At 41.9% G+C, this 18163-nt stretch overlaps 1 protein-coding gene across 1 annotated transcript in view; it reads left to right on the top strand.

Moving 5' to 3' along the window:
- The window catches only part of WDFY1 (WD repeat and FYVE domain containing 1), a 43946-nt gene extending 31238 nt beyond the window's left edge, over positions 1-12708 (top strand). The window contains exons 7-12 of the mRNA XM_065410967.1: positions 2508-2634; positions 4617-4722; positions 8306-8407; positions 9301-9431; positions 10243-10351; positions 12098-12708. Coding sequence (XP_065267039.1) covers positions 2508-2634; positions 4617-4722; positions 8306-8407; positions 9301-9431; positions 10243-10351; positions 12098-12157 — 635 coding nt within the window. The 3' untranslated portion in view covers positions 12158-12708. The remainder of the gene's footprint in view (positions 1-2507; positions 2635-4616; positions 4723-8305; positions 8408-9300; positions 9432-10242; positions 10352-12097) is intronic.
- The last annotated feature ends 5455 nt before the right edge of the window (positions 12709-18163 follow it).

The raw sequence follows: 18163 nt of genomic DNA, 5'->3' as shown, positions 1-18163 counted from the left end.
ACTAGATGCCATACTGAATTGTTCTTACCACTCATGTTCCCTCAGTGGGTCTGCTATTGCTGAGGCCTTGTCAGCATGGGTTTCAAGAGTTTAATTACATTGGTTTAAAATCATCCCTTTAATTAAACTGGTCAAAGCCCAGGTGGGATTCTTTGGTTCAAGAGTAGCTTATTTCAGTTTAGCATAGTGGAAAGAGAACTGGTTTAAACCAAAATAAGTGTCCACACAGCCTTTTGTATTGATTTAAAACAACACCTTTTGTTAGGCCTTGTCCACACAAGTTGCACCAGTTTGAGAACTTTATTTAATATCTGCATTTTGTGAAAGAATCTTGTTGCTCTGTAAGACGGGGTCCCAGGTGCAGGAGACTTCAAAGGTGGCTGCTTTAACTAAGCTTTGTTTCTTTCCCCTCACTGCCTCATTACAACTCTTTAATAATTCAGTACAATTGAATAGCAAACATGCACCAAAACAGCATGTTGGTTTCCAAGGGGGGGGGCTGTTTTAAAAAAAAAAAAAAAAATATCCTGTGCAGCCCTGCAGCAGCCCATGCAAATCTTACTGCTATTAATTATAAGAGCCAGAAAGAGGATTGATTTTGAGGCTGTAATTAATCTGAAAACAAGATGAATATCAATTGAGGTAGTGGCAGAAAAGATGTCACTTGACCAGTGGAAGGATGCTGTATAAAACTACACATCCCTAAAGGAAGTAATAGAATATTGCATCCAGTAACTTGATGATATAACTTTATATTCTCTTGGTACACTAAAGCAGCCCTTATTGGTCTTTCAGAAAGTCCAGTTTTGTTGAAGGTTTAAAACAGGGATGGGCAAACTTTTTGGTCTGAGGGCCACATCTGAGTATGGAAATTGTATGGCGGGCCACGAATGCTAACAAAATTGGGCGGTTGGGGTGCAGGAGGGGGTGAGGGCTCTGGCTGGGGGTGGGGCCAGAAATGAGGAGATCAGGGTGCAGGAGGGGGCTCTGGGCTGGGGCAGGGGGTTGCGATGTGTGGGTGGGGGGGAGTGAGGGCTCTGGCTGGGGGTGTGGACTCTGGGGATGAGGGATTTGGGGTGCAGGAGGGTGCTCCGGGCTCGGACCGAGGGGTTTGGAGGGCGGGAGGGGGGTCAGGACTGGGACAGGGGGTTGTGGGGTGGGAGGAGGTCGGGGGTGCAGGCTCCAGCCGGTGCTTACCAGAAGCAGCGGCACGTCCCCCTCCAACTCTTACACGGAGGTGCAGCGCTGGCCAGGCGGCTCTGCGCAGTGCATTGTCCGCAGGTCCCGCCCCTGCAGCTGCCATTGGCTGTGGTTCCTGGCCAATGGGAGCTGCAGAGCCAGTGCTAGGGGCGGGGCAGCGTGCAAAGCCCCCTGGCTGCCCTACGCGTAGGAGCTGGAGTGGGGACATGATGTTGCTGCTTCTGGGAGCTGCGTGGAGCGGGTCAAGTCCCCAGCCCTGCTCGCCGGCTGGAGCTCGAGGGCCGGATTAAAAGGTTTGATAGGCTGCCTGCGGGCCGTAGTTTTCCCACCCCTGGTTTAAAATAAATCACCAGCTGAATAGTGTAATTCTACTCCTTTCATTTTTTTTGGATGAGACAGTGGTGGCCTAATGTAGTACCATGCATTCTGTGTTCAGTAATTACAAAGCCAGTGTGTTACGCTGAAGGGCTCTTTAATGAGGAGTATGAAACACATACAAGAATCTCTTTGTAAAAACCAATGGAGCCATTTTGCCCTGCAACATGTTTGTCCTGTGACTGATAGTTTCTCACTGCCGTTAAAATATTTGGAATAAACTGTCAGAGCACAACTGTATTCAGAGCTAATTACATAAGAGGTCAGTGTATAATGACTGATATCACTTGTATTCCTCTCAACTGCCAGTTGTATGCATTATTGTATTGTTAATGTATTGGTATTATGAACAAATTGCTGCCTGATCGATTCAGTTGTCACAATGGCTATTTTCACCTTACAAAGAGCCCAGTAAGGAATGTTATTAAACACCATTATTAGGCTGCTGATATACATATACTTGGGGAAGCTGTTAACCTAATTCATAGCTCATCTTGTTAGAAAACCAAAGCCATTGCTTAGCTTCTTGTCTTGTTCTTTATTAAACGTTAGTATTTACATTTTTCAAATAAAAATGGCTTTAGGGTTATATGAAAACCTGAACTTTCTTGTGACTGTTTAACCAACAATGAGCATTTTAGAAATATGCATTAGTCCTACCAAACCAAATTATCCCATTGCTCACTATCCTTTGTCTTTTAAAGTTTGATTGTCCAACTGATGATAGTTCAATGACTTTAATCTGTTAGTTAGTAAAAAAACTCGCAGCCTATGCTCTTAGGAGAGTCACAATGGGGACTATCACCTTTAATCTAACTGAAGCATGAATGAAGAGCTGTAAATGAGCTCCAAAGCGTATCTCTCCTAGTCCAATAAAAGAAATTACCTCATCCTTTTTAAATTATTTTTTTTTTTATTTTTTTTATTTTTAGGAAGTGTTGCTTCCCTGTGGTGGGATCCTGTTCAACGGCTACTCTTCTCTGGAGCATCTGATCACAGCATTATTCTGTGGGATATTGGTGGAAGGAAAGGCCGAACATTGCTGCTTCAGGGCCATCAGTATGTAGCAGTGACTTGCCGTTTTATTTTTTTCCAAATACTTAACTAGTTTGTGGGGTTTCAGAAAGACTAAATGTGACAAGCTCCCAAGTATTGTGAATAATATCTAGACAAGATAGCATGTTTCGGAGTGCTCTCTTAAGACGGTGATGAATGGGGACTGGGGGGAACAAATCTCAGAGCAACATTACTGTCATAAGAGGCATTTTTGTTCTCTTGGCTATGACTTAAATGTGGGAAGTGATGAGATCAGAGAATAAAAATAGTTCCCAGAATAAAGAGGTGGGTGACAGTACTGAGACTACCCTTGTTTGCAGTGTTGTAGCTGTGTTCCAGCTAATATTGGGAGTTTTTGCTGCATGGAGGTCAAGTCCCACTGCTATAATGTACCCTTCATGAGGATGCTTGTGCAGGACAGGGGTGGAAATGTACAATGACATTTGCATAGTAGAGTGAATATGTACAATCCTTTGTTCTAATGCTTCCTCTTCATCTTAGACACTAGTCATGAAATCACAATTATTTTATTGGCATAGTTAGTATTTTTAAAGTATCTATGCTGACTTCCTGTACTTCTCGCAAGTGCACATGAATTCCCACTCTTCTGTTCATTGACATGCAACTGTTCACTTTTACATATTGGCTACAATAGTGTAATTTGACACTATGTGACTTGAGGACCTTCCACTGCTTCTTTCACTCCTCCATCATGTATCCTGTTAGGAAGATTGTGTGTATCAACTATTCGTTTTTCCTGTCTAATCTCACACTGAACAGATGGTGGCGGAATTTTTACAAAGTGTGGGGAAAAATCATTCCATTTCAAAAGCAGTGTTTTTTCTTTCTGAACTGAAAACTGCAAAACAGTGAAAATTCAATGTGTGACTAAAAGCGTGGAGATCCACAACCGATTTCCATTCTGGATAGCTATATCAAAAATAGATTCTTGTTTTTCTGTAAGTCAGTTTTCCTCCTTGAAGAAAGCCGATATTCACACAGTGAGTGAACACCATGCTTAAAGGAAACAAGAACTTGTGGGTGGGGAAGAGATTAAGAAATTGAATCACAATAACTAGGCTTGGCAGGATTAGATTTTTATTGGTAAATGTCCGTAAATGCCAATTTCTACTACACATGCACAAACCAATGAAAAAATACTTCCCTCAGTAATAATGAAAATTTACAGAGAAGCAGCATTTTTTGTACTTTGCCTGAAAACTTATTAGTTTGATTTAAAGATATTTACCTCATTTATTTGACATGTGATGTTGATGATTTGTTTGAACAGTTAAAGCTTTATAACTTTTTGAATCAACATCTACTGTTGTTAAATAATTATTCTGACCACCCTGTGGTCTGACTCCTCCATAATTTCCTGCAACTGAAAAAACATAAATAGATGAAAATAAATATTAATCTTTTAAATTGAATTCTGCCAACCCTAACAACTCGTACATCAGCAAAAGGGTTTCTAGTTGAATCTTTAAGGACATAATTCCTTGATGACTATTTTCTCACAATTGTCTCCTAATAAGTTGGTATTCAGTTGACTTCTGAGTGTGGATGAAAAAGGGCGTATTTGCAGTTCTGCTCAGTTCAGACACCTGTCACCTGAGATGCATTCCATTTGTTGTTAGGCTTCATTAGCAAAACACTGACATGATGCTGTATCTTCAGCTTACAGGTCAAACCTGCTGCTTCCTATGCTAACACTTTGTTCTATCGCAGCTACTTCAGTGCTGAAATAACACTTGGCAATGAGGGTACCAAGTCCAGCTTCTAAACTTTGATTCTCCGTTTCATGCACTTTAGGTTACTACTTAGTGGTCTTGCTTTAAAATAGTTCTACAGCTGACCATGCCTGGCTACTGACATTGTTTTCAGTTTCCAGGTGACTCTTAAAATTCAAACCCAGACTTGTTAGGGATGTTGCTTTTGCTTAAATGTTTGGAAGAATAAATAGTGTCCACTTTGTTTAACAGTGACAAGGTGCAGGCCATTTGTTACATTCAGCTGACACGGCAACTGGTCTCATGTTCAGCTGATGGAGGAATTGCCGTTTGGAATATGGATATCAGCAGAGAAGAGGTAAGCGCAAATGCTAGGTCAAAGGATCTGGTACTGCCACTTTGTGAACTCTGCAATGGCTATGCTTTCGAGCTTATTCTGTCCTAGATCAGATCACCCCAAGTTAACCAAGCATTGGTAACTGGCCAGGAATCAGAGCTCAGTGCCTCAGCTTCCATGAAAAATATCAGATTGCCATAAAGATAAGGGCAGTGACAAAGTCCATGAAGACCGTAGAGCTTTGTTCAGTGCAAGCCTGGGCATGTGGATGAAGGTGAAGCTTTGCATGTTGAAACCTCAAGTCCCCACAGACCACACTTCCATATTAAAGACAAGGATGGACCACATAATAGATCTCTGCCATGTTTGACCTAAAGGTACCCTCTCCATATCTGTTCTAGTTAATATAGTTGGAAAGAATCCTGTAGGGTACTACAAGAGGCAACACCCTATTGCAGACTGTATTGAATTCCCTGTAGGGTTATGCGGACTTGACAAAATATTTGCTCTTAGTTGTCTCAGTAAAATGGTACTGTAGTTTAGCCCTTCCCCTCTCCTCAAACAGAATATCAAAAGTATAGAAGTCACTCACTGAGTAGCCAGATTTTACGGAGCACTTGATTACTAAATATAAGTGACATACAATGAAATATTGTTTATGCAAGGCTTGAGACCCTGTTCTGTGCTAAATGTTCCTTAGTGTATTGTGAAATAAAGTGCTATAGAAAAATCTATGTAGCCTGTGAAGCTGTAGTTTCTTGCCACCAGTACATTAATGCTGTCAGGCCAACCAAAAAATGGCTTCATGATAGGCTGCTCTTATTGCTTTTTCTCAATTCTGTCTCTGCACACCCTGTTTTCTTTGTAAGGGATCTTCAAAGCCACAAGCACTGTTATCTTCATTATACATATTGTGGTAGCACCTAGGAGCCCATGTTGGACCAGAAGCCCTGGTTCTTGGGGCTGTACAAAGGGAACAAATAAGTGACTGTTGCTGAGTGCTAAACAAAGGGCTTGCCTACACGATGTGATGTAGTGCATTGGTGTAGTCCTGTTGACATCAGCATGCATGAGAACTTCTAAGGTCCATGCAGGTCCGTTAGTGCATGGCATGCTGGTGCACAGTAGAATCTACACCTCTAGCTGGTGTGCACTAACGCATAGCATGGACAAGCCCATAGATTCCTTTTCCTCCAGAATCTGTTAACCAGTTCAGGATTGGTGTAGAACCATGCCTACACTACCATTTTTGTCAGTATAACTTCTTTCGCTCATGGGTATGAAAAAAACACACCCCAAGCGATGTAATTTACACTGGCAGAAGCACTGGTGTGGACAGTGCTATGCTGGTGGAAGAGCTTCTCCCGCCAACATAACTACTACTGCTCATGGAGGTGTGTTTTTGTTTTTTGATTGTGTGTTTTTGTTTTTTGGTTGTGTGTGGTTTTTTTTTTGTTTTGTTTTTGTTTTTTTAAATGTCCATGGGAGAGCTCTCTTGCATCGGCATAGAGCGGCTATACGAGTGATCTTACAGCGGCGCAGCTGCATCGGTACAGCTGTGCCGCTGTAAGCTCGCTAGTGTAGACATGGCGTTAGTCACTACATGGTGCTGTAATAGAGCTAAATACACTGCCTCTGACCATTCCTCTAGAGCAGTGGTTCCCAAACTTGTTCCGCCGCTTGTGCAGGGAAAGCCCCTGGTGGGCCGGGCCGGTTTGTGTACCTGCCGTGTCCGCAGGTTCGGCCAATCGCGGCTCCCAGTGGCCGCGGTTTGCTGCTCCAGGCCAATGGGAGCCGCTGGAAGCGGCGGCCAGTACGTCCCTCGGCCCGTGCTGCTTCCAGCAGCTCCCATTGGCCTAGAGCAGTGAACCGCGGCCACTGGGAGCCGCGATTGGCCGAACCTGCGGACACGGCAGGTACACAAACCGGCCCGGCCCGCCAGGGGCTTTCCCTGCACAAGCGGCGGAACAAGTTTGGGAACCACTGCTCTAGAGCAGTGAGGAGATGATGATTTTATGGAGCTTATGTTTTTTTGTTTACCAAGTTAAAGAACAAAGTATAGACTAGGCAGTCTTTATGCACTAGAGCTTTTTAGACCCTTGTTGACAGCATGGTGAGGAAATTCCCAAAACTAGTGGCATAGATTTTTAGTGGGAGTTTGGATTAAACTTTGGTAGTTTTTTAATATTGTATTATCCATTGATTTATCTATTTTCTGCCGTTAAATGGAGATTGAGAAATAGAAGCAACTGAACCAATAGTGGAAACCCTAATGGGCAGGAGATGAAAACAGTGGCCCCTGAAACTGTTATCACATCATTATTGAAATGGAGACAGTCTTTCATTTTGACTGGATCAACACACACACACACTCTCTCTCTCTCTCTCTCTCTCTCTCTCTCTCTCTCTCTCTCTCTCTCTCTCTCTCTCATTGATTTGTCAACAATCCTGGGTAATCAAGAATTTGCTACTCTCCTTTTATTGATGCATCTATTGTAGGAAGGTCCACCAACGTGATGGAAAAGGGAATGTTAATGGAGATCACTTACTGTTTAGTCTATTGGGGAAATGGAGCATTATGGAATGTGGAGAGACCCTGATTCAGCAGTCAGTGTGGGTAGTCAGGGTTATTCTGAAATTTGAGATGGGAAATGACTCCCCATAGAACAATGTGTGTCTTTTTCTATTCTCTTGGGCATAAGTGCAATATTGCAGTGGTGTGGAATTTAAGGGAGTTAAACTAACCTTGAAATAGCTTCCAGGGTATATGGTCCTTATCAGATGCATGGGAATATTTACCCAACACATAAGGAGATGCCCTAAAACTGTTATGTATCGTCCCACAAATGTACCTTACTAAAAAGTGCAAGTATTAACTTCAGAGTTATGCTTTGAATACTCTGCTATAGCACAGTAACATCTGAGAATGTTAGTACTACTTAGCATGTCTATAGCTCACATCATCCAGAGAGCCCAGTATAGTCGAGCATCATTTCCAGATAGGGAGGCAGAGGCCCATACTTACTTGGAGTGAGGGCAAGTGAGTAGGTGGATGCAGCTGATAAAAGTTCTCTTAATTGCTTTAAGTGCTGCAGCCCCAGGAAAAGGACATGATGAGAGTGAGAGCTTCTGAGGGAGTAATTGATTCACTGTAGAGTTTCTGTATCTCAGATTACTTTATAGCCATTCAGAATCATCCTGGCAGCAAGACAGAGGGATCTGCAACTCCTGCAGCAATCTAATAAATCAGATGCGTCTTAGCAGGTTTTCTCATTAGGGCAGTAACAAGAAATGCTATGGGGTAAAAACTGAGAGAGAAGAGCAGAAAGATCTTGGTAACTATAATTATGACTCGGTCTTCTGCACACAGCTCAGCATTGAGCTTTTTGAGTGTGGCCAACTTTCGCACTGAATGTAAAGCAAGTCAGGTTTTCTTGTGTATTGTTTGTAATGTCCATAGCTGATAGAGGGGGCTCCTCTTGATATTTATTTAAATATTCACTGTACATCTATCTTCATTTAAAAACAAAAATGAAAACCTGAGCTGTTCATAACCTTGATTTGAATATGTGCTAAGAGTATTTATTTCTCTCTCCCCCGCTAGGCTCCTCAGTGGTTAGAAAGTGATTCTTGTCAGAAATGTGAACAGCCTTTCTTCTGGAATATAAAGCAGATGTGGGACACAAAGACACTAGGGTTGAGACAGGTGAGGATGTGGTTGTAAATCACTCATGGTGGCACTGTTTGTTGTGTAGAGAATTTGGTGTCAGTGTTGTTCTATCTTTATACCCAGCCCCTTCTTCCGCACTTCTAAACTTCAACTCCAATCCATTTTTGAAAAGGAAAAAATGAATAGAAAGACATAATATAAAGCAGTAGAGGTCATTGGTGTCTTCATTGCCAGCAAAGTATTGTGAATAAGGAAATCTCAACTTGGTGCTGAGAAGTTACCAAGTACAGTGAAGAAAAGCATTAAATTGGGTTGTCCTGTGTGGGGATAATGGGGTTAAAAGAAAGTAAAACCTGTTTTGAGCACAAGTGTGCATGTAAGAAAGAGCTACAGTTAGTAAACACTGAATGCACGAAATGGCCTAAGAGCTTATACTGGCAAATTACTACCAAAATGTTAGCCTTAAATTGAGCACGTTGCGGTGTGCTGAAGCACTAATGGCCTTGTCCTCCTTCAGTTATGCCAGAGTGTGAATCTCTTGGAAATGTTGAAAGGAACTTTCACCTCTTAAATGTTCCAGGGGAAATCCACTCGCCCCCCTACCCACACACACACCCCTCTTGATGATCGTGAAGGCAAGAGTATAATGAATATCTTTCATTTGTAAGGCACTTGCCCTCAGATCTGTTGGAGAAAAGAGATGTAGAGTATATGGGTAAAATCCGGGCCCTATTGGAAGTCAATGGCAAAATTCCCTGGGGCTGGCATATAACCCAGGGATTCTTGGTCCTTGGTTACAACTGGTTCTGAAAGGTAACTATCATAGGAAGTTACATAATTTTTTTGGTCATCCCTCCTGTTGATTTGGGAGTTCTCAAGTAACACTTCATGTCCTGAAATGTCCATCTTATTTTAATTCTCCTGTGAAGCATCACTGCAGGAAATGTGGTCAAGCAGTGTGTGGCAAGTGCAGCACTAAGCGGTCCAGCTACCCAATCATGGGCTTTGAGTTCCAGGTCCGTGTCTGTGACTCTTGCTTTGAGTCAATCAAAGATGAAGAGTGAGTATGCTTAAAGATCTGATGTTGTTCCATTACTGACTTTATACACTAAAGGCTGAAACTTCTGGAGGAACCTAACTGGTGGCTTTAAGTTCTCTGTATATGATTGGTTACAACTCTGGCAGATGTGGCTCATCTGTATGTAAACAGCCTTTTATTAAATGCCAGAAACTACATACCATGTTTATAATCGATGTGTAAATAAGCAAATCTCACTTATGTATCCGATACCTTCAAGTTCTAATATGCAGCCTTCTCACTTTGAAAGAATATACATAAGGTACTAGCATGGAAAAATTATTAACCTCTATCTTTCACAAGGCAGCGAAGAACATTGATGACTCAGTCAGGTTAACTTGCTTGTATTACATTGGTGGTTCTTTTGGGGCTGCTTTGCACACATTTTAAAGGGAGAAGAGGGACAGCAGGCACTCGCTTAATCTAGTAACCAATACAGCTGGATGAAAAGTTGACTGACTTGTTGGAAAGTAGACTTTACAGCTGTTAAATGTTAGAAGCAACGAACTGTATTCTTCTCTACCATATTCCTACTTTCCTTTGTGCTGTGTTGAGGGACTTCTACAAATCAAGTGGGAGCCCAGGTAAGCATGTGTCACTCCTGTAATTAGTGTACTCTGGGCAGAGCTTACTGATTATTTCATTGTCATGTAGGTAGGCAATGTTGTCAGGTTTGACTTACTAGCTTTTCAGAAATTTCCCTGTAAATGCTTTATTTTGTATTGCTGCAATGACACCATCTGGTTTTAATGTCTAATAGATGGTTTTTATTTAAACTGTTTTCTTTTGCTAGTCGTACTTCCCTGGCAACTTTTCATGAAGGAAAACACAACATTTCCCACATGTCTATGGACATTTCTAGGGGACTAATGGTGACCTGTGGGAGTGATCGGATTGTGAAGGTAGGTTTACTCTTCTCTACAGGTTACATAACTCACTCTTTTACTTTGGGTTTTACGATATTAAATAGTTTATGCACTCAGTCAGTTAAGGTGACACTTTCTTTTGCCTTTGCTAGTGGTTGCAAACACTTAATCAAGCTGGCAACTTGATGCTTCATGGACAGCAAGAGTTAAGCCTGAGTCAAAAACTTAGTAGTATTTAATTATTGTAGTGAAGGACAAAGACTTTCTAATAATCAATCCCACTACTGTCATTCAGCCTATATGGTGAATATGCAGGAAATCCCCATGAATTAAAAGAACTGTTTGTATAGTTTGAGTAGCAGAGTCTGTAAAGCACCATACATTAAGGAGATATGGTCCCTGCTCTCAAGGAGTCTGAAATCGAAGGGTTCATTGAGCTTCAATCCCATTGAGTTTCAATGGGGAACTATTCATGTCATTGAGGTTGAAGGACTTTCCCTAAATTATGATACTGTAGTTCATTTGTTTTGCACATGGTCAAAGTATGAAGTTTCTATAGATAACTGGGCTCTTCAGACCCTAAGAGTGATGGATCAGAGTTCTCTATAATCACAGTGATTTCCTAGAGATCCTCCAGTCTTTGTGAAACTGTTTTCAGTCTCATACTGATCTGATTAAGACATGAAATTAACTGCTATTTAGAGTCTGAGACTTCCAAATGAGGAACTTAATCTCAGCTAGCTCTTGCTGATAGCATACATTCAGCAAAGGGGTTTGTCAGCACATGCCCAAGGACTTGCATTTTAAAATGTTTTGCTTTAATGCCCGTTGTGTCACTCCATTTGAGATGACTGTAGAGGAAATTAAATATGTCTGGATGCAGTTTGGGGATTTAATTGTGAAACAGTGACAGCTTCAGGCTCACAAATATCAGTTCAAGTCTTTACTTCTCAAATAGAGTATTTCAGCACTGCATCCTGAGAAATCTGTGTGTTCAGTTGCCATGATGCAAATATTATATTAGTGTTGCCAGCTTGATATTCCGCCTTCCATCTGACACTACCCAACTTCCTACTGTCTGATACCGGTCTTCATTTCCTCCTGTTCCCATGTCTCACTATGCTTTGTCTCATCACTACTGTGGCTGGCTGGGCAGATGAGAGAGGATCTTGACAGTGCCAGTATGTTTGCCTAGTGCCTGCAGGTGTATCCTGCAGTGTCGGAAAGTATGGAACACTCCTGTAACACACATTAGACAAAGCAAGTGGAGTGCCACAAGCAGCAGTTCGGAGCACTGCTCATATAACCCTTGGTCACATGCCCTATCTCTGGCTCTACTGCAGTGATACTCAATTTCCTTAAGTCATAAAATCTTTTGATCATATGCTATACTGTGGTTACACTTCCTGCAGATACTAGTAATGAAACAGCCCAGTAACTTTTATACTCTTCCACAGACAGGCTTATGAAACAAAACCATCTTGGCTTTGGAAACCCTCTTCATTAATGTTCTATAGCTCTGTAACAACGTGCTGTGCAAGGTAGAATCCTTTCTTCAAACATAGTTTGGCTATGTTGTTGGTTCGCAAGGCTAGTATAATTTTTAGAAGGTGACCAAGCTGACAATAAACAGCACTATTTCAGTATCCTGTTGAATGCTGATTCTTTTAGGGCATATTGTTACACATGTAGCCAAAAGAATATTAGAGTAGGTCTTGTACTCTTGATTTTAATACTATATGATGTGCTGAGTAGTTCCCCACATCTTGTTTTTTCTTATAGATATGGGACATGACGCCAGTAGTTGGTTGCAGCCTTGCAACCGGCTTCTCCTCACGCTGACTTAGGACCTGACAGGTTCATGCACCTTATGTACAGCAACATGCACCGAATGAATGAAATCCCTCCTAGGAATATCGTCACAAAAGCACTGGATCCTTTTTCTCTTGCTCTTCCAGGATGGACAGTCGCCTTAATAGAGCAAAGCTCTTCTATAGGCTTCAACGGGAATCACCTTGATGCAGAAATGCAATTTCCCAGCCTGTTGATGTAACATAAAATGGCTTACCTGCAACATGACACTGCGATAAAAGGATCTGTCATAACTTGGTTTACATGTAGTGTTAACAATGTGCTTTCTCTGCTGAAATATCTTGTACAGTAGCTAAAGGATTATCAGAGTAAAATGAGTTTAGTTTTTTCGAATTTGTGCAAATAGTAAATACTTACTGTCCCTTCCAGTAAGCAGTCCCCCATTGAACTCTTTGCCTGGGTGCAGCTGTTTAGGCTGCCTCCAAAAGGAGTATTGGTTATAACTTTGGAAGAAGGAAAGACTTATTTTTTTAAGCAATGTTTGAATTAAGGGGCAGGTGTTCCCTCTCTCTTGAAGTGGCAGTAAGAGTAAATACTTGACATAAGAGATCCTGATCTACTGGCTTTCTTGGAGTGTCGTCTGCAAGTTCAGTTATTGGTAAAACTACTTTAAAATGATCTGTTCTGTTCAAATAGCTTCTGAGTGTCTGTAAATAATCCTAGGCTTTTAGACATGCTGAAGCTATATTTATTCCCTCTTCTTGGCTAACATATAACTAGTGGACTTTTGTAGCTGTTATTTAGTAGATAAGCTGCTCATTCTCAATAGTGAAGGCAGCCCACGATATGTCACAAATCACACATGCTCATACGGTATGTTTACAGTGCTGTTAAAATGGGGGGCTATGCAAGCCTGTTGTCTTAGCTATAATCACTAAAATAAAAAGCCCCTCCTACATAACTTTAATTAACTAAATTTTTATGTGGAAAAGCTTAGTTCCCCATTTATCATGAAGAAACTATATATAGCTATAGCATTAACTTAATTACCACCTTGTCTTTGTTTTGAAGAAAAATTAATGTTAAACATTTCTAAAATTCTCTTCTGAAGCAATAACTACGAAGTTACAGAATATTTCTTGGGAATAGTTGGCCTGAGTGCAGATGAGGGCTGTTAATCTTAAATGCTATGTGCAGTGGTGGTCCTTGCTGTTATAAGCTGAGTGAGGAGGTCTGACGTTTTCGTGGATTGCACGATTCCAGCTGGCATTTACAGTGAACTTTTAGGGAAATATTGCCATGTACGTTGGTCTGTCAAGTGCATGAATTACCTACGTTCCATAAATATTAGGATATATGTAATGCCATAAGGTTGTCATACAAGAGCTTATTAAACAGTTTGAAAATGAAATTCATTTAACTTTATCGTGATGTGCCATGGAATCACAAAGGAGACGGGAGTTCATTGGATTTTCATAAAAACTGATGTTATAGTGTATTATGTAGTGAGGGAAGAAGTATGTGCAGGTCAGCTCTTTTTGCTGCCATTGGAGGTGATATGTTCATTCTTGCAGAAAAATTGATGAGGTATTGGAAAGAACTGCATTGTTAGCCTTGCAGCAACAACCAAGTGGTGCTGTTGACACTGCTGAATTAAAATCATTGTCATATACTTTTGATATGCATTTATAGCCCGCTATAGCTAGTGTATGCTAATATCATGGGATAGTAATGCATCATGATCTTACTCAGTTTGCATTTCAAAAACAATAAGATGGTAGATTTCCATGCCACTAAATACCATCTCTGGTATATTCTGGATTCACATATTTTGGAACTGGCTTTATGACTAACTACTTTATGGGTCCTCTCCAGAAATATTTTGCTAAAGGATATTTTTTTTAGCTTACTAATTCTTCACACTTCTCATAGCTTCCCTCAGAAACTCACGTCACGCTAGTGTTTGATTGTATTATCCTCTCAAATTTGAAATCTGAATGAGTAAATGCTAATTTAGAGCTTTTGGCAAGTCTGTATTAGAAAAAGAAATACATTTGTTCAATGATCTGAAACTGTATTGAAAAGAATATGTTGAATGTTTTACATTTGAAGTTACATTGATTAGTTCCGTTCCTTGCTACACGATGGAAGGTTTTAGCGTGAAAACAGAAGTCTTTCCAAAACTATCATATGAAATATCATTTGTGCCAGAAAGGACCTGAAGTTAGGTAATGAGCTCATGTAAATCAGGGACGAAACTGACATTTAGGAGAGAGGAATGAAAACACTGGAAGAGAAAATAAGAATTCCCCCCCACACACACACCCACAACTCTTTTGTTCCAATCACTTGGTTTAATAGTAAAGATGAACAATAAGAGATCTGTGAAAACATTCTTCTCCGTGGTTCTCTCTACCCAAAAAAATCAAGATGGGTTATATATTTACAATCCTTTTAATCAATACCTTATTTAGATTACATTGCAGCAAAAGTAAAACTTGGGGAGGTTTGGAGCCACGTTGTAAGTTATGTGCCTCATGGGGGTGGGGATGCACACCACCTATTAACATGAACAGGAGCTATGCACCTGCCTTGGAAAATTAAACTATGTAGATTTAATAATGAATTGTATGATTAAATGCTAGTTGCTTTAATTTCATTCTGTCCCCTACGTCAGTCTGTGCTACTGGGATAACCCCTTTCCAGCAAATAAAGAGTTAGCACCCACTAGCATCAACTTCTTTGGATGTTCTCTTGCAAAACAAATCGGCATTTAACTTTTCCCTTCCCTGTGAATAATTCTCCAATCCATGGCAATCACATTAAGGTTTTACCACTAGATAATCTATAATCTGCTACATAGCTTTTAAATTTAACAAATATATTTTCTATAACAAATATGACATTAACGTAGTTATAGCATCACTTAGATATAACAAGGTGATTATGGCTGGCAAAACATCAGTTGGTCACAAAAATAAACCTTGAGATTTAACAAACCAGTCATGCACTGAAGGATATATTGCTTGTGTAAAAAAACCAAACATATTTTTGAAGAAACATACTGTTTTGTGCAATTTAAAATACAATAACTGTTCCAGTGAGTTCAAATTTGCAATTGTTTAGAAGACTTATTTTGAAGCATTACCAATTTCTTTTGTATGGCCTTTTTTCATTGGAGGAGCAAAGGGTACCATTAATGTATTTTAAGTCCTTTACCAGCTGTGTTTCTACAAAGTACTGTACCCCACATAGTTTAGAGATGGTAGATAAATCTTGCTCCTGCTTCTGATTTTTAACTTTGAATACACGTATAATAAAATTTCTTGATAGGTCATCAGAATAAATTAAGTGACTATCTTCAATTGGTCTTCATTGTTGCAGGAAATATTGGTAAATAAACTACACACAGTGTTCTTGTGCTTGTGAACAGATGGAGTAAAGCAGGATCCAGGCTTTTGGCTGGAAGGTGTCCTTTAGACCCACAGCTGGAATCAGATGATTTGTAAAGGTGCCCCATACCCAGAGACTAGCGCACAGTGGCAGGATGGAGCCCGTAGCACAGGGGTCTCAAACACGCGGCCCGTGGGGTTATTTTCTGTGGCCCGTGAGCTCCTCGTGGCCCCCCCCCACCCTCCCCTGCCTGCCTGTCCTGCCCCCGTGCCACTCCGGGAAGCGGACGGAACCTGGGGAAGGGGGCGCAGGGGTGTGTGTGGCTGTTGCTTCAGGCACTGCCCCCAGCAGCTCCCATTGGCCACGAATGGGGAACCGCGGCCAATGGGAACTGCTGGGGGCGGTGCCTGAAGCAACAGCCACACACACCCCTGCGCCCCTCCTTCCCCAGGTTCCGTCCACTTCCCGGAGCGGCGCGGGGGCGGGCAGGCAGGCAGGGAGGGAGCCTGCCCTGCCCCCGGTGCGTGTCAGGCCGAAGCCTGCCCCCGACCCCTCCTGCAGCTGAACCCCTTGCCCTGAGCCCCCTGCTGCACCCCTCGCACCCCACACCCCAATTCCCTGCCCTGAGCCCCCGCCACACCCCTGGGGGCAGGGAGGGGGCAGAGTTGGGGTGGGGATTTCAGGGAAGGGGTTGGAATGGGGTCAGGGAAGGGGTGGGAAGAGGTGGGGCAGGGGTGGGGCCTCATGGAAGGGGTGGAGTGGGGGCGGGGCCAAGGGCAGTGGGGGGCGGGGGGAATGTGTCAGTTAATGCGGCCCTTGGGCCAATGTACTAGTCCTCATGTGGCCCTCATGGTCATTTGAGTTTGAGACCCCTGCCGTAGCACCACTGAGCAGCTGCTAATCAACTCTAGCCTTGCTGGCCAGAAGCAGCTGCACTGCAGAGTGGAGCATTTTGAGGAGAACGCCGACTTCTCCCTCCCTACCCGCTCACTTCTATTGTCCAGTTATGCCAGAAGAGGATGACGACATCTTGCCTCTAATGGAGTTGCTTCTCCCCCATCATGCCATGCTGGGAGATCTTGCCTATTGATTGGCTTACTGTCAAGAAAAGAGCCTTTCCAAAGGTTGGAGGGAAATGTGCATCCCTCTTGGGTCAAGTATATGGGGGAGGGGCGAGCACTGCACTTCCATTATGTAAAATAATTAGAAATCTATTTGTAAGCAGTGTCAAACCTGTCAGATTTTAAACTCCCTTGATTTGAAATGCATAGAACAGTGGTCAAGCTCTTCCATAGCAGGATTCCCCTTCCTTTTAGCAGTATGGGTCACAATCCCCTGACAAGTTTTTTTCATGACCCCAGATTGAGAATTCTCTCCCAACACCTTTGTGTACTGAAGCACTTGCCAGAATGGGTAGTGTTAAGGCTTGAGGCTTCTTTTGTAGTTAAAATGTAGCTGAGCTCTCTACTCTGTTGGTATTCGGTGCATAAGATGCAATCAGACTAAGCCTGAGGACTCTACATTTTTATTTTATACTGTATTGTTCTTCCTGTTGGTTCTGAGAAGAATCTTGTTAACCATGCAATATAGTACCTCTAATGTTTCATCAACAAGACTATTACATAAAATGACCAGTTTAGCTTACGATTTCTATTACTCTCTTCCCACCCCCTCCGAAAACAACATTGATAGGTCCTGCAGCAGCTCTGGGCTGTATGTAAAAATGTCTTTGCTCTTTTTCAGTTCAATAGGGGGGGAAATTGGCTGAGAACAGAAGGTCAGCTCCCACCTCAAACTTCCTGTAAATTAAGTTTTAGCTAACATGATCTTATTTAATGAGACCTGCGGTAACCTCTGCAGGCTCTGTCATAAGACAAGTCTGTGTGTCTTGTTTGTAAATGTGATCGTACTTTGTATAGTACCTTGATCTGGCATTTCAGTGCTAGGCTTTCAGGTTCCACCCTCACCATATATTATTGCAAATCATATTTAGTACTTTGGTGTGTGAAATAAACCATCAGGCATAGCTTTAAAAGAAATGCACAGACTTAGAATACCTACACTCACCTCAAACAGGATCCTGAATTACAGCAACTTTCCCCTAGTGCACTAGATGGGTTATGTTCTGTCATATCCACAACCAACTTTAGAAGAGTTCTTCAAAAAAAATTATTTTTACGACTGGGCTTAAAAAAATGCTAGATTCAGACTGGCTTAGTTAATCATGAGAAGAATTTTCATGTGTCTGAACTCTACAGAAAACAGCAAATCACTGCCAACTTATACTAACGACTATAGTAGTACTGCCCTGAAAACAATGATGAAATGCCTGCTCTTTTATTAAGTCTGTCCTCTGAGGCTTTCTCCTAGATGTGTTAGGGGAATATCAGCTGCAACAATCAATCCTAGTGAGCCCTTCGTAGGACCTGTACTGAAGGTGGCTTTATAACTGCACATATACTAGTAGTTCAGCTGATTAACAGGGGGAAGCCCACAAGTGGTTTGGCATGGGCTGATCCCTACCAGGACCTGGGTGTGCAAACTCATGTTTTTCATTCAAGTTCATCTGCAAGTAGCTGCTTGAAAAGTGTGTACACAGGTATCTACACAAAATCCCAGAGAAGGTGGAGTTGAAGCCCCTCT

Source organism: Emys orbicularis, chromosome 9 (genome assembly GCF_028017835.1).
Source record: "Emys orbicularis isolate rEmyOrb1 chromosome 9, rEmyOrb1.hap1, whole genome shotgun sequence".
Classification (NCBI taxonomy): domain Eukaryota; kingdom Metazoa; phylum Chordata; order Testudines; family Emydidae; genus Emys; species Emys orbicularis.
This window is presented reverse-complemented; position numbering and strand designations above follow the sequence as displayed.